Source organism: Oryza sativa, chromosome 4 (genome assembly GCF_034140825.1).
Source record: "Oryza sativa Japonica Group chromosome 4, ASM3414082v1".
NCBI classification, from domain to species: Eukaryota; Viridiplantae; Streptophyta; class Magnoliopsida; order Poales; family Poaceae; genus Oryza; species Oryza sativa.
In genome coordinates this window covers 14,030,559-14,050,889 of record NC_089038.1, presented here as the reverse complement: position 1 = coordinate 14,050,889, position 20,331 = coordinate 14,030,559, and the positions used below count along the sequence as shown (strand labels likewise).

The window sequence follows — 20,331 nt, the reverse complement described above, 5'->3', positions numbered from 1 at the left end:
GAACGGTCTGACAGATGCCCAAGTGACGATCTGACCGGCCGATGATATCCGATCTGACCGCTGCATTAGGACTGGTCTGACCACTGTCTCAGTGCCGGTCTGACCGGCCGGCCATGTGCCCTGGGTGGTGTGCTCTAGGGTGGCCAATCCAGAGCCGCCAGAGCCGAGGTCGGTCAGACTAAGCCGATGGTGGTCTGACAAAGCCGAGGCCGGTCTGACTGACCAGTACTCTCCGGTCTGACCGGCCCCCAGTGATAGGTTCAAATTATTGTCTATAACGGCTAGTTTTCTAGCCTTTACAAAGTAGCACGGTATGACCAGCCACACAACGGCGGTCAGACCGGCAGTACACTGAGTTGGGGGATTTCGCCCCCAACGGCTAGTTTTGGTGGGTGGGAGTATAAATACTCCCCTACTAGTAGCAAGGGGACTCTCTCGGCACGTACTTCAATTGCATACACCCCTTGCACCTTTCCCACACTCACTTGAGCTTGTGTTCATCTATTGTAGTGGTTAAGGGTTGTTCTAGCCAAGAGTCAAGTGCATTTGCTTCTATTGTAGAGCTAGTGTGGCACTTGATCATCTCTGAGCCAGGTCATTGCTTATTACTGTTGGAGGTTGCCGCCTCCTAGACGGCTTGTGGAGGTGTTGCCCAGTGACCTCTCCGAGGAGATTGTGGAGGAGGCCCAGCGCCGGTTGTGAGTGGTTTGGAGTTCACCACCTTCTGAGTGAAGGAAGAACTACCCCTAGTGATCGAGGCTTGGTAGTCCTCTCCTTGGGCCGGCTCTCGCCTTGCCCACCCCTTGACGAAGGGGGCGTGCGGTGGCTTCGTGGTTGAGCGGTGGAGTTGGTCTCGCCTCAACGGGGATTAGGAAACCAACGAGTTTTCAAACCTCAGTGAAAAAGTGAAAAATTCCTTGTCTCTTGTCTCATTTATTTGTTGCATTTACATTTGTGCAATTTACATTTCATAGAGACATTTTTGAGGTCATATCACCCTAGGATTGCAAAACTTAATTTAGGTGTGTGATTTACTTTCCTAGAGATATACTTGAGCCACTATCACCCTAGGATTGCAAAACAGGGACGACTACCGGTTGGGCGCCCGATCGGGAGGGGGCGAAATCGGGCACTGACGTCAGCATAACGTCAGCGCCCGATTTACGTGCAAAATTATATTAAACTGATTTTTATTTTAAATTACTTATTCAAATCATGATCTGATTGCACCATTAAATTCGTTGCAATTAAATCTTCAAAACAAGACCACACATGGATATATTCCGACGAAAAAAAATTTAGCTTATTATTGAATTATTTTTAAATGTTGCACGATGTTCCACCAAGTATATCGAAATTGTTTCACTAAGTAGATCGAAAATGTTTCACTCGTTTAAATCGGGTGTTGTTTCACCTTATATAAAAACAATGTTTCAGCAAATAGCGAAAGAATATTTCAGCTCACTGCAACATTTGATTCATACATAGTGAAACATTACAAGTACACTAGGTGAAACATTTTTCGGAGGAACAAAAAATAAAATGAATTCCCTTAATAGGGGGTTTCCAAAATATGTGGGTTTTTTTGTTGCAATGGAATGTTTCAGTTCACTGTAACATTAGAACTATACATAGTGAAACATTGGAAGTACACTAGGTGAAACATTTTTTGTGAAACAAAAAATAAACCGAATTCCCTTGATAGAGGGGTTCCAAAATATGTGGGTTTTTTTTGTTGCAATAGAGTTGTTTGTGTGTGGACACGTGGTGGGCCAGGGGGAGTGCAGGCATGCACGCGCACGTGGGGGTGGGGGGAGCGCCCGATTTTTCCTCCCCCCGCCCGGTCGCCCGGTGCGCATCATTATCCTTGCAAAACATAACTTAGTTGCTTAGTAGACTTGTCCCTCACCGAGCCAAGCAACTTAGGTTAGTTTTGTTTAAGTGCCATTTAGTTTTTAAATCGCCTATTCACCCCCCTCTCTAGTCGACATCTCGATCCTACACCTCGCCACTGCGGGCCTCCTCCGTTCCCGTCGTCGTCCTTCGTGGAGTCGCCGTTGACATCTGAATGAGGTTGCCCCCGACCTCGGAGCCGCCGTCTTGCTTCTCTCCTACGCTTGGAGGCGGCGACGAGCGTGATGGAGGTGGTGTTGGTGATGACAAGTTTGAACTTGGAGGAGCTCGTCGGTCTCCTCGCCCTCTAGCTGGACGATCCCACTGCTCCCTCTCCGCGCGCACTCGCTGGCCTCTCCACCCCGCTCGTCGGACTCCCCGCCCCCTCGCCGGCCTCCATGTCGACTTGACAGCATGTATCTCTGTGCTCCCTTGTGTGGAGGCATAGAAGCTGACGCCAGCGCAGAGATTACCGGCTCGGCGGGCCGCTTGGATGATGTTAACGACCAAATTTGGTAATATATGAACCAGGTTTGACATTGGAATCAAGGCGGATTCGGTAAAGAGATGGATTCGAAAAACAGAGTATGCATCGGCTGCGATGACATCAGCCGGAGTTTGCATCGGCTGAGATGGATTGGACAACGGACCGCTGATAGAGGTGATGCAACCGATTCCGATGGCGGCGGCTTCAGAGTTGTTTTTAGAATCGATCAATGTGCTTCACGAGGGTTGCCACGATGGAGATAAAGCTCTCAGATAGGCAATTGTATCTATTAATTAGGATATCTTATGTAATTTCCTTAGAGATATGTTTGGGCAAAAGTATGCCGCAAAGACTTATGGTATCTTAGAATTTGTTAGAGATAAGAGTCGTGTCCTGCAAGGACATATTTTATAATCTCGGGTATAAATAGAACCCGAACCCATGTAATCAATTAACGCTTGTTCAATCACAATTTCGGCGCATCGCCACCCTTTTTTACTTTCGTTCTATTTCGACGAGTTCTTGCTTTCGGGTTGAGCTGCATCGATTCGATCTTCAACTAGAGGTAAACTTGCCATGGCGGTTTGTGTTCTCGGGATTATTGCTTCCATCTTTATGACACTTTAATCCTGTTTATGTAATTCGTCGAGTTATTATATATGCTTTATAATCTTTGTCAGTTTCGCTATATAACTTGCCGTCAGCTGGTTTTTACTCTTAAAAAGTAGCCGATAGAGTTAGATCTCGTTATTATCTAGATTATATAGTATATCTACCATCTCTCAGAGGTTTTCATCATCTTGTTTAGATCTTATAGTTATCTTTATGCTTAATACTGCATCGGTTGAGTTCGATCTATTAAGTTCTATTTATAATTGTAATATCTAGCTTGTTTTATGACTGTCAATAGAGATAGTATCGGAGTTTCAGCCGATCTTACATGATTTAGCTATTTATACCTTATATGTTTACTGGTCATGCTAAATCTGCCCTTTATATTAAAATCTCGTTGCATTAAAGTTATATTAGGTTTATTATTTGATATATCTTACTTGTCTCGATATCTTGAAATAGAGTGGTATTAGCCGATACACGCTAGATCTATCTAATCGGCTATGCTATAAACATCTATATAATCTTTGTTTTAATATATATTTCGATTTAAGTGATTTATACTGTCTCGGCATGACGACCAATCTATCCCAATCACTTAGTTGAAATATATATCGAAGTAAAGACTATATGATGTTGATATCTACAGCCGATTGAATAGATTTAGTTTTACCTTATTTATTGATCATTGCCGATCGATTCAAACATGACATCGGCTCAAGGATAAATGATATGTCATCGACAACTGGCCGATCGGCTATCGTTTATGGATTTAACTGCGTTTTCTTGTCTTTTATGTTGTTGATTGCAGGATCAAATCAACTAGCATGCTCACGAACCTAAAAGTGAGATTTTGGACCTGCGCAGAAGTTAAGTAGATCTTCCAGGCCTGTGTGTGTTTTTCATATCAACAGACGAGTAAGACTGTAGGAGACAAACACCTCCATGTCAGTCTTGGGAGACTACTCGATCCACACATTCACCTTCATCCCGCTGATGGGCTCAACCACAGGGTGAGCGGCCATGCGGGTGGTCCCGGGGTGGTCCCGATGTCGTGGTTCTCCTCATCCACTAATGTTACCTTTGCCTCAAAGGACCGCCTCAACACCACTACCCTGGCGGTGCCACCCAGCCCCCTGCACTCCACCTCCATCCCCTTCGTCGTGTCGTTCTCTTCCACTAGTGCTGCTGGTGGCGGCGTTGGCGAATCGGCTCACGAATATCCGACGAAGGAGCTAGTGGTGTCGAGGTCTTCCGCTATCGGGGTCAGGTCAACGAGCGTGGTGAAGCTGTAGGAGTGGTCAAACTTGGTGGAGAAGGAGAAGGAGAGGAATAGGATACAGAGAAGAGAGGGGAGAGGTGGAGAAAGTGGGGACCACTAACATGTGGGTCCCAGTATTTTTAATCTTATTACTTGACTGACATATGGGCCAACATATTTTGTTTTATTTTTTAAATTGTTAAATTTTGCTTGATGTGCCAAGCCAACGTCACGTCACATGAATATTGAGTCAAATTAGCCACGTAGGCGCCACATCAGCGCTGAAGGGACTTATTTTGCACTGGTTTTGACATTTGAAGGCATGTTGTATCTGGTTTTCCGGTTGAAGGATAAAATCGGGTTGGTTGACAAGTAAAGGGACCTCGGATGAACTTATTCCTACCTAGAATGAGTCCAGCAGCAGCCAGCTAGCCCAACCAAACAGAGAGACCAGCAGCAGCGTGGTAATTTGTTAACCCTAGCCTCTGGCTGTACACCTGCGCCTGCCTGCTCGCCTGCTCGGTTCGGGGAACCGACGCAACGGCCCCACGTCCACCGTCCACGTGAGCGAGGCCGCGACGCGCCGCGGCGGCATATCCGCGAAAGGCGGGGGACCGCGCGACGTGAGCCGCCCAGGACGGACACACACCACGCGTCCACGCCAAGCCAACTATAGAAAGCGACCGTCAGCTCAGCTCTATCCTTCAATTTACTCTTTTGCAATTTTAGGCAGCAGACCATGTGCGATATTCGTTTCACCTTTTCCTTTCTTTTAGAAATAATTCATTCGTTTTTTAATATATAATGTTATTAACTTTTTAAAATATGTTTAACCATTTGTCTTATTTAAAAAATATATAATTATTATTTATTTTATTATGACTTGATTTATTGTTAAATGTTTTTAAGCATGACTTAATTTTTTTTATATTTATAAAATAATTTTGAATAAGACAAATGGTTAATGTTTGTTAAACATCAACGTCGTAATATATTAAAAAACAGAAGTAATACATGGCAAACTCATTTGCTCACAACAGACACATACTCAATCTATGTGATCGCACGCTCTATCCCTGTAAGCCCCGCACTTTTGAAAAATAAGTCTGGCACATCTTGAGATTGATAAAAATAACATAGACAACCTACTCCTATGAGCAAATTTGAAAAATTTAACATATTCTTAAGATTGATGGGGTCACCACAAATGTTTCGCTGTCGATAGGTATCTATTGCCTACCACTAAAAGAATAATTTAACATAAATACGGGCACTTATGTAAATCTAAAACTTTTAACACATATGAACATATTTCACCACAAGAAACCCAATCAGTTAAGCTGCACTAAAGCAACTTCGCTTCATAACCTTTTTAAAATATTGTTTTGGAAGAAAATTCCATATTATTATATTGCTTGGATAACTTGTCAGTACTAAGCTAACTTTTTAGCATTGTAATATTTAATTTATTCATATAAGCAATCGTTCATAATCCGTCGGATCATTTATTTCAGACACACCTTTAAAAATTTGTTGAGGTAGGTTAGATGACACTCCTATCATTTTTACAACAACTTTTTTCACCCTTTCGGGTTTCGGCCTTTTTGAACGAAGGATATGCAGAGAAAGTTTTTTTTAAGTGTGTCAAGCCTATAGAACTTTCTCGCATACCGTGATTCTCCGGAAAAAGATAAATGGTATCTTATAATTAAATGAAATTCTTATGGAATACTTTAACTGTCACAAATTTTGGAGGAAATTTAAGGTTCTCATGGACACTTTTCTTTTTTTTTCTTTTTCAGTATTTCTCTATCCTCAAAATATGCTGTGTTAGTTATGTACTTCTATATTGTACCCTATTTAGAAATATCTTCCTTGCAAACTATATTTTGTCAATTAAATGAAAGATACTCCATCTGTATTACAAGTCGCTTTGATTTTCTAGTTAAACTTTTTAAAGTTTGATTAGATCTATAAAAAAAATATAGCAACATTTTCACCACAAAATAAACATATTATTATAAATATATTCAGTGTTATATTTAATGAAATTAATTTGGTGTTGTAGATATTGATATTTTTTTTCTATAAATTTAGTCCAAACCTAAAAACAGTTTGAAAAAGAAATCAAACGGAGGGAGTACCGCAAAATGATGCACACTGTAATCGCAAGTGCAAAAGCTTATAAGGCGTTGTTAAAATTTGAACTTACCTCACTTATCATAGTCCAAGTTATACCAAACTATAGGAATTTTAGCATGTGACACATTACCCCAGATATTATAGTTTTAAAGTTTTGCAAAACCACGTCGTTAACCATTTTGATATACTCCTATATAAAAATTTAAAAGGCTATACTTACATAATGTAACATTTATATGACGGATAAAGAACTCATAAATTATTTGAGATATGATTGAAGAACTCAAAAGTGTTGTAGATTAAAATCAAAATGATCAACATTAAACCAATTATGGTTTAATGAAACTTTGGGACCGTAATACGTGGGTTTATGTGCCATGTGACGAAATTCATGTGGTTTTAGTAACTTAGACCATAATACTTGTGAAATTTACTTTTTTTTTTAATTTACTCCCTCCGATTTCATAATTCTTGACGTTTTGAACAGGATTGAGATTAAACTTTTATAACTGTTTTACTGTAACTTTAAAAATATTTAGTTTAAATGGATTTATCTTTAAAATTCTATAATAAAAATAAACATGTATTTATTTAACTTTAAAAATACTATAATAAAAATAAACATGTATTTATTTATTTTGGAAACCGGAGGGACTATGTGGGCAACCGATGGAGTCCTTGCATTCTGGATTCCTGGTTGAACCCTGCATATGCCCGTGCCTGTGACTGCTGCCATACTGGACGCCTGGTCCCGTTAATTGGCCATAAGCCCACAAGGTGGGTCACAGCGGCGAGGATGCCGTCGACAACTCGACATCGTGGTGTTTCAGACTGAGACCGAGGATAAGGATGCTGGATGCTCCATACTGGACGGCAGCCGAGCGAATGTTATCTGGTGTACTGTCCGGGAATATTGAAACTGGGATTTGAAGTTGTACGAACTTGAATTTTTATTTCAACTAGCAAAAATGCCCGTGCGTTGCAACGGGTAAAAAAAATAATCCAATGACAATAGACATTTTTCAAGCGTACCCATATCAATGATAATGTTTCTATGGATCGTTGTAGCTAACACAATTAGAAAATTAGAGCATCTTTATGTAATGACCCAAACTCGATGATGGCAATCTTTTTACCAATGCTTGCTTTAACTAAAATAATTGGATTATTCATATAACAATATACATATAATAAAAAAAATATTCTTTCAATATTATTCTTGCAACCAATAATAGGTTAATCAAATCCTACACTCAGGATCAAGTCTACACAAAATAGTCACCGTGCACTCTTCTCTAAATAACAATTAAAAATATGTTTATTTTTAATACTATTTTCATATAATATGTTATTAAAAAAAGTCTGATAATGATAATTGCATACAAAAAGTGCAGGGATTAGATGAGGAAACAAATGATGTGTAGGAAATGATGTGTAGGAGATGGAAAAATATCGATGGATCTTATCCGACCCAAGCGTCCATCAATTTTATCTCGCTTTGAGTCGGACGGTTTCTCGGAGCGGTTCTTTTTATAAACGGCGGTTTTTTTCTCGCATTGAGTTGGATGGTTTCCTCTATTTTTTTTTTCGAAATGATGGTTTTTTTCTCGCATTAAGTCGGACGGTTTTCTCGATCCTTATTTTGAAACATCGGTTTTTTTCGCGTGTTGAGTCCGTTTGTTTTTTTTGGATCTGTTATTTTATAAACAGTGTTTCATCGGTTAGTTTTTTCAGAGCGGCTTTTTTTTATAAACAGTTTTTTTTTCTTGTGTGGTTTTTTGAAACCATTTTTTTAGAAATGGTGTATTTCTTTCTGATAGTTTTTAATAGCATTTTTTTTGTTTTTTTCAGACGAAGGAAACCGTATTTTTCCCGCGCATTTTTTTGGAAATTATTTTTTTCTTGCGCATTTTTTTCCTTTTTAACGGATGATGGAAACTTCTCTTTCTAAAAAGTTAGATTAGATTGATAGATTAGATTAGAGTTAAAGAGATATATACGGATAACAAGGGGCGACTTTAAGTTTGGTCGGGTCGTTTTTTCCTCCTTTTCTTTTTACGGAGTTTGAGTTAGATGTTTTTTTTCTTTTTTTTTTATTACGGACGAGAAAACCTCTTTTTCACGAGTCGGACTTTTTTTTTCTCTACGGGAGTCGGTCCTTTTTTTCCTTTTTTTACGACAGAAGGTTTTTTAGAGATAGATATTTATTTTTAATTAGGTATTTATTCACGCGTGTTTCCCTTCGGATAGAAACTTTTTTTTTCGCACTATTCTTTCCTTTTGTAGGAAGATGGAAACTCTTTTGTCGCTCGGAATTTTTTTTATTTGGAATCGGACAGAAACTATTTTTGTGGGTAATTTTTTTATAATTAAAAACGGAAATTTCTTTACCGGTTTTTTTTGGATCGGACAAACTGGTTTTTTTCGCCCGGTTTTTTTTCACCCGGTTTTTTTGACGGACGATGGAAGCACCTCTTATTTTTTAAGTAGTAGTAGATATTACTCCCTGCCATTTCATGTTATAAAACTTTTTAAACCTGACAAAATTTATAGAAAAAATTAGCAGCTTTCATAACACCAAATTATTTTTACTAAATCTAACAAATAAAATATATTTTAATAGTTGTTTGTTTTGGGTTAAAAACGTTACTATGTTTTACTATAAACTTGATCGAACTTAGATGTAATTTGACTATAAAAAAAATCAAAATATCTGTATTGATGTGGTTTATAAGCTAGACCTATACAAAAGAGTACATATTAGGCTATTAGCCACATCAAAAGTTTGAATACACATACTTATTTAACAATCTGTCTTGATAACTTTTTATTAAGCTTTTTGTAAAATAAAAACTGATAACCAGCGGTACTAATAAGGATATATAGGAAGTGCCCGAATTTTATGTTTATAATAAATTATAATCCTTAAATTAAATAATTAGTAATTCATTGTAGAGGGTTTTACATTTTCTACTGTTTTTCGTGAATCTATTGGGAACCGGTTTGTGAAAACCGACTTTTGGGTACTGACAAAAGTTATCAGTTTTCACTGGTTTTTCTTGGTTTTCAGCAAACGACCAAGACCGTTTTTTTACCTTCAAAAAGGTACTACTAGTTAAACCACGGAACAAGGTCCTCTAGTCCACATGTTAGTGCCCTAAAATCATGCGTAGTTTGTGTAAAAAAAATCACGTGTCATTATCGTAAAGGATCAGCTCCTACTGTGCGCATGTACATGACGGTAGCCAAACTACTGTAGTTCCGGCCTTCCGGCACAACACTCTCGATCTGAGGGCCTCTTCGAAATGCAGAAGTTTTATAGGATTTTTGCAGAAAGTAGTTCAATTGCTCTAAACTTCATGTAAAATTCCTTCAAACCGAATATACCCATAATCATTGGATTTCAATGTACGGTGACAAATGGTCTTGATGCAAAGAACTTTTCATCCTCTACGTCAACATCACCTTTTACTGTATTCGAATCTGTGATGAGGAATGCGCATGTTAACTTGGTTTTATTAGCATTTGACCTGGTACACGAGGCCAAAGCCGATGGCATGAAGCAGGCCATACATGACATCTCCAAGGATAAATAATATAGAATAATGATAATTTTATCTGTTCAGTATACCGTTGATAAAACAAGGAACAAATAAGTCTAGGAGCTTCATCGGTTACCCATATTCTCTAATAAACCAAAACAATTTATTAGAGAATAGCAATTAGTTTGCAGGCAAAACATTTATATATTTGTTCGTAGTGACTTAAAAGTCAATATTAAAAAGAAATTACATTGAAAATATTTTAAAATCAACTTCAAAAGCAAATTTAAAAATTTAAATTTTTGCTTTTCTTTGATTTATTAGTCCAGCAGATGGGGCTTAGACAGGTAGGTCTAAGTTGGGCTCCCAATCGTCTAACTAATGTAGCGTCCAACAAGGACGAGAAGAAAACCCGCATCAGCAGCGATCGCAAGGCTTGCACGGCTACACCACGAGTTTTTTTTTTTGTTAGATTATTAATTTGTTTATTAAGAATTCACTGGCGTGCTGCTTTCTGAAACTTGCCTCGTTTCCTTGTTGCTTGGGCGCATAGTGCGCACGCTGAAAACGAGTGGAATGCAAATGCCTTTTTTTCTCTTTCTTTTCTGTTTTTGCAGGAATGTTCTCCGAAAACAGAGTGCAGTAGATTGTTTTGCTCCGCAGTTCGTAGTATAAGAGCAAATGCTGGAAAATGTATGTGAATTCACATAAAAAATATATATTTCAGTACAAATCCGTTGTCACAGGCTTGGAACATCGCCTGATCGCCACATAGTGGCCTGGTGGTGTTCATACATACCGCCAGTTTTCAGTTTTCTTCTTAAATAGTACAAAATACACATATAGAGGGAAATTTCAGGAGAAAATCAGCATTCGCTTTCATTGGATATTCATCTTATACATAGGAGTAATACTTATCTATAGAATTTATAGAATTTCACAATTCATATCAGCTCTAGATCGGATTATCCATGAAACCAAGAAACATCTACCACACATACATTTTCTTCAAGAACAACGAGCCTTACGAGTGAATTTCCCCCCATCCATGCGGTGAATGAACTATTTCTCTGTAAAATAAATCCAAGAAAGATCCAATGGGGCTCAAATTGTCGCCACCATGAGGACAACATCCAATCCAATCCAATGCATAGGTCCAATCCACCTTCAGTAACTTACTGACCAACCAATGCAAATTCAAGAAAGCAGATAATGACGAAGAAATTGACTTGATATTACCATGGATCAAAAGTCCACAAGTTATTAGCTTCGTCCATTGATAGCATCACTCAAGAACATTACCATGAAAAAAAGAGAGAAATCATGGTAATAGTAGAGACGTACATCAAGTTCAACATACTAGAGAGCAATAGATACTTGGGTTGGGGAGGGGCACCAGCTGCTGGGGCTGCCCTCGCTTCGCTGCAAAATCTTGGTTTATTTTGGCGTCGGTGGTGGCGCCGCCGCCGCTGCCGGGGCGGTTACTTCTTCTTGTGGAGCAGGGCGACGGTGCCGTCCTTCTTGGCGACGACCACCGAGGTGGCCATGCCGAGGAACATGCCGTGCTCGACGACGCCGGTGATCCGTAGGAGGCGGTCGCTGATCTCGTTGAGGTCGCCGCGTATGCCATCCTCGAAGAACATCTCGACGATGTAGTTGCCGTTGTCGGTGACGAACATCTCCTCCTTCCCCTCGCCGTCCTTGGAGGCGACCGTCCTGAGCCTCGCGCTGAAGCCAGGCAATCCGTCGAACACCTTGCGGACGAGGCCCAGAGTGTGGTCGCACCCGAAGGGGACAACCTCGACGGGGACGGCGCCCGTACAGCCGAGCCGCGGGACGAGCTTGGACTCATCGACGATGACGACGAACCTTCCCCCGGACCCCTCGATCATCTTCTCCCTGAGCAGCGACCCACCCCGCCCCTTCACGAGGTTCAGCTCCGGGTCGACCTCGTCGGCGCCGTCGATGGACAGATCGATCCCGCCCGCCTCCCCGAGCGGCAGCATCGGGATCCCCACCCTGGCGGCGTGCGCCTCCGTCTTGAGCGAGGTCGGGACGCCGGCCACCGCGGCGAGCTCCCCGGACCGGAGGAGGTCGCCGAGGCGGTCCAGCGCGTGGGCCGCGGTGGAGCCCGTGCCGAGGCCCAGCGTCATCCCGGGCTCCACCATCTCCACGGCCCGGTGCGCCGCCACCCGCTTCAGCTCCTCCTGGGTCACCAGCCCGTTGGCCGGCGCCGGCGCCGGCGGAGGGGAGGGCTTGGCGGTGGGAGGGGCGGGGGCGGCGTCGAGGGGGGAGGCGAAGCTGCCCATGGCGGAGGTGGAGGTGGAGGAGGGGTTTGGGGGATTGGGAGGTGGGGGATTTTTGGGGGTAGGGGGAAGGGTGGCTATAGGAGGCGGCGGCGGGAAAGGAGCGGAGGAGGAGGAGGATAGGGGGGAATCGTGGGGATTTATAGGCATCGGGATGCGTGCGGTGCAGACCGTAGTGGAGTGGACCAATTATATGGGGGGAGCTCTTTTTGGGGATTTCACAAATCGTGGGGAAAAAGCGTTTGTCGACCGTCGCCTTTTTTTTTTTTTTTTTTTTTGGCGCTAGAGAACGAGCACCGGGGATTCGAAAAGGATTTGCGCTGGCGAGTGTTGACTGGTCTAGTATACTGTAGTACCCTTTTCACGCGTATAACGCTGTGGCTGACGGTAAATTGATGGAGCCACACGTTAATCTCTTTTCATGTTTCACCTAATATCTCGTCTCAAAATATAAGTAAATAAGAAGACATTTTCTAATACTACAAATCTGATCAGAAAGCATGTCCAAATTCTTTTTCGAAAAATGCTACAGGACATGATGATATCTCTTATGTATCGGCTAATATCCATTCGGACGGGATGATACTGGTATCGGACGATATCTCAGAGATATTATCCCGCCCGAACGGGAAACTGTCATGTAGCATTCCTCATATTTTCTAGTTCTATGAATCTAAATAGCATAATCTGGGTTTCTATATCCTAAGATAGAGGGAGTAAATATTATGTCCACATGCTAATATGCACACGTATAACAACAAGCACACATCTCTATACTACCTTCGTTTCAAAATTTAACAACCTGACTCATCCTAAAACTACGAATTTGGATAAAGTGTATGTCTAGATTCGTAATTCTAGGATATATCTAATCCCATTATAGATTGCTATATTTTGAGATGGATGGAATAATATTTGCCGAAATATTGGTAAATTGACCATTTTACATAAGCTATTTTAAGAATAGATTATGCCAAAAACTAAATTTAGAAATGGATTGTGACCTCAGCATCAGCGGGTTAGTGCTGAAATCTTGTCTGATGTGGCAATATTTGCCACATCATCAAATCTCCATATTGGCGCTGACCTTTGTTCAATATACAAAGCAGTTATGGTGGCGTTAGCGCAGTGGTAGACACTCTTGCTCCTATCCAAAGGTCCTGGAGTCAAATGCCAGCTCAATATCTGTTTATCCTAAGTACTCATTTGGTAGGTCAAATCTTTTTTAAATTCATTCCTTTTTAGCTTGGAATAAATAAATTTGAGAACTTATTTTAAGTTTGTTTAGGAAGGTCATATTTTTTAAATTCATTTTTATTTTTAACATATTTGAGAAAATAAATTATAATATTAATCTTACTGAAATATTTAGCTCAATAACTATACATTTTTCAAAAAAAAGAGATGAAAACTGTATAATTTAATTTTCAAATCCGTCGGAACCCACTACTTTGAACAGTTGGTGTCCAACAAGGCGTCTCATGGTGGATGAAAACCGGAACTGGGTAGAAACCAAGTTTGGGGTAATTTGCATGATATTGAATGTTGGACGAGGTTGGATGTCTGGTTTAGAGTTGAAGGGTGTGTTTTATGCAAAACAAAGAATTCAGGGGTGTAAAATGGACTTATCTCTTAAAACAACTATGACATGGTAAACATTATATCTATTGAACTTTACATTTGCAATTCTGTATATATGGAATGCTTGCCATTATTGCAAACATAATTTCGAATCGAAAAATAAGCTCTCGTAAAAATCACAGAGAAGATAAAGAAGAACCGTCATTTCTCTTCGCTCATGTGCATGATTCATGATGCCTGAGGCCAAACAAAGAAAGCTTGACAGAATGATCCATGTTGCTTGAACACAGATGTAGACCTTATAACAGCGTGATTCACGCTTGCTAAGACATCTCGAGTACACATAACCTACGTTCATGCCTTTAAGATGAATAGATGATGCAATATCTCACTTTTTTAGCTACCTTTTGCTTTTAAGATTGAGGCGACAAAATTTTCATTAATTAATTGTGCAACTAGATTGCTTTCACAATCACAAGTCAAAGGTCGCAGGAGACAAAATTAAATCCAATGAGGATAAACTTTATAATAGTATAAATAAACATTATAGGCCACCACTAAGTAGCTTTTAGATTTCTCTATTTTTAAATGAATTATTGTTATTCCTCGTCGTCACTTTACGAAGTTGGTGCCCTCCATATTATCGTCGCCCATCTGTGGTCGGCTACAATGTAGTGAGAGAAAGCAACCATTTATGTCCTCTGATATAAATATGCAAGTAAATTTCTCGTATGTTATATATTGTGCATCAATGTTAGTATATCCACATTAAAATGTCAGTATATCCAAAATACATTAAAAACATAAGAATTTTATAGGCTTAGTTAAATTTGGATTTGTTTATTTTTGTTGCATATCTGAATTTATACGAACCCAATGATCAAGTGAAACTCATCAAACCCCAAAATACTATAGAAATAAATATTTTTTTGTTATTAGCATATGGAATTACTTATTAATGCTGAATGATAAAAGGTTCAGTCGTTTAACCATAAAGTTCCAGTGTTATATGTTTGTGCCATGTTCTAGGGGTGCATGTGTACGTGTGTATGTTTATGTGGTGGTGTGGCATGGTTCTGTGACTGTGTGCGTCTATAATTGTACTCTCTTCTTAAAAATAAAAAATAAATAGATCCTTGATAGTGTGTTTTATTGCTCTATAAGATGGAGGATTAATTTATGAATTGAGAAAATCGTCAACACTCAAGGACCAAAGCTTTGACCAGAATATTACTTTGAATATCCGTCCTGATCTGTCTGACTAAATAAGCAATTGAAAAGTGTCGCTTCTGCTGGACTTCCCATTTTCTTGCAAGAAATTTGTTGACACCGCATGGATTTGAAGATTAGACTTTGTAATTTTAAGCACCGAGCATATTCTTTTGTACTGTATACCTTAATTTGGTAAGAACTCTCTAAGACTGAGTATTCAAGAGTACTAGGATTTTGTTTAGGGACGGCAACAAGAAATTGGATAAAGGGTTTCTTTTTTTTTTTCTGTTCGAGTCGATCAGACAAACTTTGAAGGTATTCCTGGCCACATTTGAGTGAATTTGGAGAACTTTTGGGGGGCGCCTAATGCGCGACTGACCGCGCGTGGGGTAGGCGCGCGGCGCCCCCTAGTACTACTGTTACTAGTACTGTACACTAGTATAGTACACTAGTACTACTAGTATTTACTACTAGTAATAGTACTACTACACTACTATTACTACTATACTACTACTACTACTAACAAATATATATTTTTATGTATAAAAAAATATACACATATACAAACTTTGTATACAATATGTATAAACTTTGTATACGATGTGTGCAAATTTGTATACGAAATATATAAACTTTGTAGACGTACGTATTAAAAATAATAAAAAAAACACATCATGTGTATACGTATACAAGTATACAAACCTTAGATACGAACGTGTATATAAAGTTTCTATACACATATACAAACTTTATATATGACGTATACAAAGTTTTTATATATACGTATACAAACTTTGTATACATATATATAAAAAGTTTGTATACGTATATGTAAAAAACCGAAAAGGAAAAAAGGGAAAGAAAAAAAAAAGGAAAGAAAACCAGAAAGGAGAAACCGAACAAGGAAAAAAAAAGGAAAATCGCGCGGTCCCACCTTACGCACGCGCTGCCGCCGCGGCCCTCTCCGCGCGCGCCACGTGCCTCGCCGCGCGGGAGGGCGCGCGCGCGACTAGCCGCGCATTAGCAATTTCGGAACTTTTGTGCTGCAAGTTCGCTTTATTCCCTTGGCTAGTACATAATTTTGCCAACGCAGAGAGATTTGACATGAAACAGAATCATATGCTCCGGGAATTTAGGAAAATCCCTCTGGTCTCCAAGCAAAGTCCATGGGTTTCACCAGAATCCAAATCATTTTAGAGGGTCGTTGGTTCGATATCTCTCAGATTTGTCACGTTTTTAGTTTTGTAACACTACCTCTGTTAACAAAAATATTATGTCTTCCTATAATTAGGAGTAGTAGTCTTTTAGGTTCATATGCCGAGGTTCACAACTTCACATTCCTCATTTTTCATGTGCATATTTCCCAAACTATTAAATGATATGTTTTTTTAAGAAAAGTTATATTGGAAAGTTTTTTTAAAAAATCATATTAATCTATTTTTTAAGAAAATAGCTATGACTTAATTAGTTAATCATGAGCGTGCTTCGTATTACATGCCACATGATTCAGACACAAGGTACTACTCTCTTTGTTCTAAATTAAATAAACCTAATATGACATCTGAGATAGTATGTGTCAAGTTTAATTTTTTTGCTTAAATTTTCTTAGCAAACATATTCTTAGAAACTATAAGATGCGATTTAGCAAAATTAGTTTGGCCTAGAAAAAATAGGTAAAGTGTGGCTTACAGAAATCCTAAGCTGAAACTGAAATTGAATGGCCTAGCAATGAGGCCTGCATGTCACATGCTCGCTGGAGCAGAAATGGATGTGGCCGGGCCTATGGCCAGATCAGGCCCATAAGCCAGGATGCCCCATTTAATTGCCTGTTGGGTGACAATTATGGAATAAGTTCATCCGAGGTCCCTTAACTTTACACCGAATCCGATTCGTCCTTATACCTCAAAGCCAGATACAATACGTCCCTAAACTGTCAAAACCAGTACAAATTAGGTCCCTCGGCGGTTTGGAAGGCGGTTTTGACTGATGTGGCGCTTACGTGGCTGGTTTGACTAGATCTTCGTCTCACGTGGCATTGACGTGGCGCTTACGTGTCAATTCTACTCCGGAAAAATAATAAAAACCGTGGGCCCACCTGTCAGTTACACAAAAAAATAATGTAAAAGGTGGAGCCCACGTGGGCCCCATATGTCAGCCTCACTCCTCCCTTTTCTCTTCTTCCTCATCCTCACTCCTCTCTTCTTCCATCTCCTCTCTCTCTCTCTCCTTGCTAGGGAGCAGACGGGCAGGTGGGGGGCGGAGCGCACGGGCGGCTCCTTCGATGGCCGCTGTGTCACGGGCGACTGCGCCAGCGCGCTGTCCTGCTCCGCCTCCGGCGAGCTGCCCACCACGCTGCCCGAGTACACGGCTACACGCTCGGCTCCCGACCCGGCACCGGCGACGACTTCCTCGACCTGTCGCTCATCGACGGGTTCAACGTGCCGGTGAGCTTCGAGACGACCAACGGCGGCGGCGCCGGGTGCAGCAAAGGGCGCGGGCCGAGCTGCGCCGTGGACATCACGGCGAGGTACGTGCCCACCCGAGCTCTGTGTCCCAGGCGGCTGCGCCAGTGCGTGCGACAAGTTCGGCGGCGACACCTACTGCTGCCGGGGCCAGTTCAAGGTCTGCCCTGTTGGCGTTGGCAGACACGGTAGCTAGCTGGATGAACAAAAGAAGACTTGCTACATGCACAAAGCTAACTAACCGATATACTTGCTCCACTAGCATGCAGGACATGCAAGTACTTGCTCATGCAGGACTTGCTACATGCCCGCCGACAAGCTACTCCATGTTCTTCAAGGGGCTATGCGCCTCGACGCCTACAGCTACGCCAAGGACGACCAGACCAGCACCTTCACCTGCCCCGCCGGCACCAACTACCGCGTCGACTTCTGCCCGCCGACGAGTGGCGTGACGGCCGGCGACGACGATGGTGTGCGTGGCCACGGCCTCCCGCGGCTGACCTGCCGGATTTGTGCAACCGCGGCGGTGGTCCTCGTCCCGCCGCAGGCCACGGCCTCCCGCGGCTGAGCTGCCGGATTTGTGCATCCGCGGCGATGGTCATGGTCCTCCTCCTGCCGCCGGCCACGGCCTCCCACGGTGGAGACCGCCGTGAGCTGCCGAATTTTCGTGGCTTCGGGGTCGGTCTTCCTTTCCTCCCACCGCCGGCCACGGTGAAGACCGCTATTGAGCTGTCGGATTGTGCAGCCGCGGTGACTGTCCTCCTCCCGCCGCTGTTCACGGCCTCAAGAGGAGCATCCTGGTGGAGGCGTACGCCGCGGCGCACGCTGAGCAGCCGCCGACAGCCCGCCTCGCTCGCCTGCTCCGGCGCCCACCTGCCCGTCCGCTCCCGGGAAGAAGAGAGAGAGGAGAGGGAAACAAAGAGGAGTGAGGATGAGGAAGAAGAGCGAAGGGAGAGGGTAGGAAGTGAGGCTGACATGTGGGGCCCACGTGGGCCCTATTATTTTTAAATTATTTTTTATGTACCTGACATGTGGGTCTACGGTTTTTATTATTTTTTCGAGGTAGAATTGCCATGTAAGCGCCACGTCAATGCCACGTGGAACGAAGACCTAGTCAAGCCAGCCACGTAAGCGCCACGTCAGCCAAAACCACTTTCCAAACCGCCGAGGGACCTCATTTGTACCGGTTTTGATAGTTTAGGGACCAGTTATATCTGGTTTTGGGGTTTAAGAACGAAAATCGGATTCGGTGTAAAGTTAAGGATCCTCAGATGAACTTATTCTGACAATTATTGCAAAATGCTACAATTGTCACAATGATGAAACAAAAGCCTACTCCCTATGTGCCAAAAAAAATTCAAATCCTATGAAACCAAACACTCTCCATCGAATTTGTTCTTCTTAAAATATAGTGCTGAAAATCTTTACCCTTTTCCTGTTCTGAAATAAACTTATGTGGATAAACTTGGAAGGTAGCCCGCGCATTCGCGCGGAAATGTATCTTAGGCTACGCTGACAAATTTTTAATAGTAGAATATCAACCGTATGGCGCCTTCCACGCATTAAAAATAATATTTCTTAACAATTTTTTTTCATCGATATTGCTTAGATAAATTTTCCATGCTATTTGTTAGCTTTATACAATATAATCTTTAATTCATCCATATGTGCAATTATTTGTTTCGAAAACATTTATAACAAATTATGTGTAAATTGTGATTTTCCTTTTTTTAGTTGAATGTTTAGGGTCTCTTTTTTAACAAAACCTAAAAGGATATTATTGCCAATGCATATGTTTATATGTTTTATTTGTACCAACAAGCTAATTGGTTCACATTGACTCATTTTGTTACCTGCAATCACGCTAGAGGGATGCATGACATAGATCCAACAACAAAATATAACTAAGCGTAGATGATGCATATAGTATGTCGCTAGATTGTTCAATTGTGGCAAAAAATAATTAGCAAAGTAAAAGGAAAAAGTATAAATTACCCCTGGAACTATCGCGGTCGACCGAATTATTCCTCTGAACTTGAAATACAGATATCGCTCACCCTGAATTTTCAATACCAGACGAATTACCCCCCTCAACCCATTCCAGAGCGGTTTTGTCCTATGTAGCGTACGCGTGGCAGCTCCAATAAGTATTTTCTTTTTTAAATGGTGGGGCCCACCTGTCATCCTCATCTTTCTCCTCTTCCCCTCTTCACCTCTTCCCCTCTTTCTCTCTCACTCTCTCTCAGGCATGGGCACAGATCGCGCAGCGGCAAGCGTTCGGCGCGCACGACGACGGGCGGTCAGCGCAGGCGCAGTACGAGGAGGTAGGAGCCCTCTTTTTCCTCTTCCCCTCTTCCCCCCCCTCTCTCTCTCTCTCGATCGAGTGTCGTCGGGTGCGGGCACAGGTTGAGCAGCGCGAGTGGTCTACGCGCACGGCGGTGTGCAGGGGCGGGCGGTGGATGACGGCACGGTACGTGGAGACGGGAGCGGAGAACTCCGGGAGGGAGCCGGAGTGGTGGGCCCCTGCCTCCATCAACTCCCATCCTCCTCCTCCTTCATGGCGCTCGCTGTCGTGGCGCTGGCGGCCACCGCGGTGGTCACCGTCCTGAAGGGCACCGCCGGCTGGGTGTCCTATGTCGGGGACGGGTAGCTTCACCAGTGCGCCAAGTGGGATGCTGAGGGCCGGCGGCTGCTTGTGTCAAATTTCTTCGATGTCGGCGTGTCCAAGCTCTACGCCGCCGGGACAGCGGGGAAGGAGAAGGAGGAGGAGCGGGTTGTGTCTGGCATGTATGAGCTCCAACGCCACCGGGAGGGTCGCGCTGGGGTTCACCAT

General features: G+C 42.1%; 1 protein-coding gene and 1 pseudogene across 1 annotated transcript; one reads left to right on the top strand and one right to left on the bottom strand.

Annotated features, from left to right (window-relative positions):
* Positions 1 to 11,150: 11,150 nt before the first annotated feature.
* LOC4335430 (probable ribose-5-phosphate isomerase 1) lies at positions 11,151 to 12,289 on the bottom strand. Its single transcript, XM_015777904.2, has one exon. The coding sequence runs from the start codon at positions 12,244 to 12,246 to the stop codon at positions 11,419 to 11,421; it is 828 nt and encodes a 275-aa protein (XP_015633390.1). The 5' UTR covers positions 12,247 to 12,289; the 3' UTR covers positions 11,151 to 11,418.
* Positions 12,290 to 17,256: 4,967 nt separating this feature from the next.
* Positions 17,257 to 18,752, top strand: LOC136356185 (pathogenesis-related thaumatin-like protein 3.7; annotated as a pseudogene).
* The last annotated feature ends 1,579 nt before the right edge of the window (positions 18,753 to 20,331 follow it).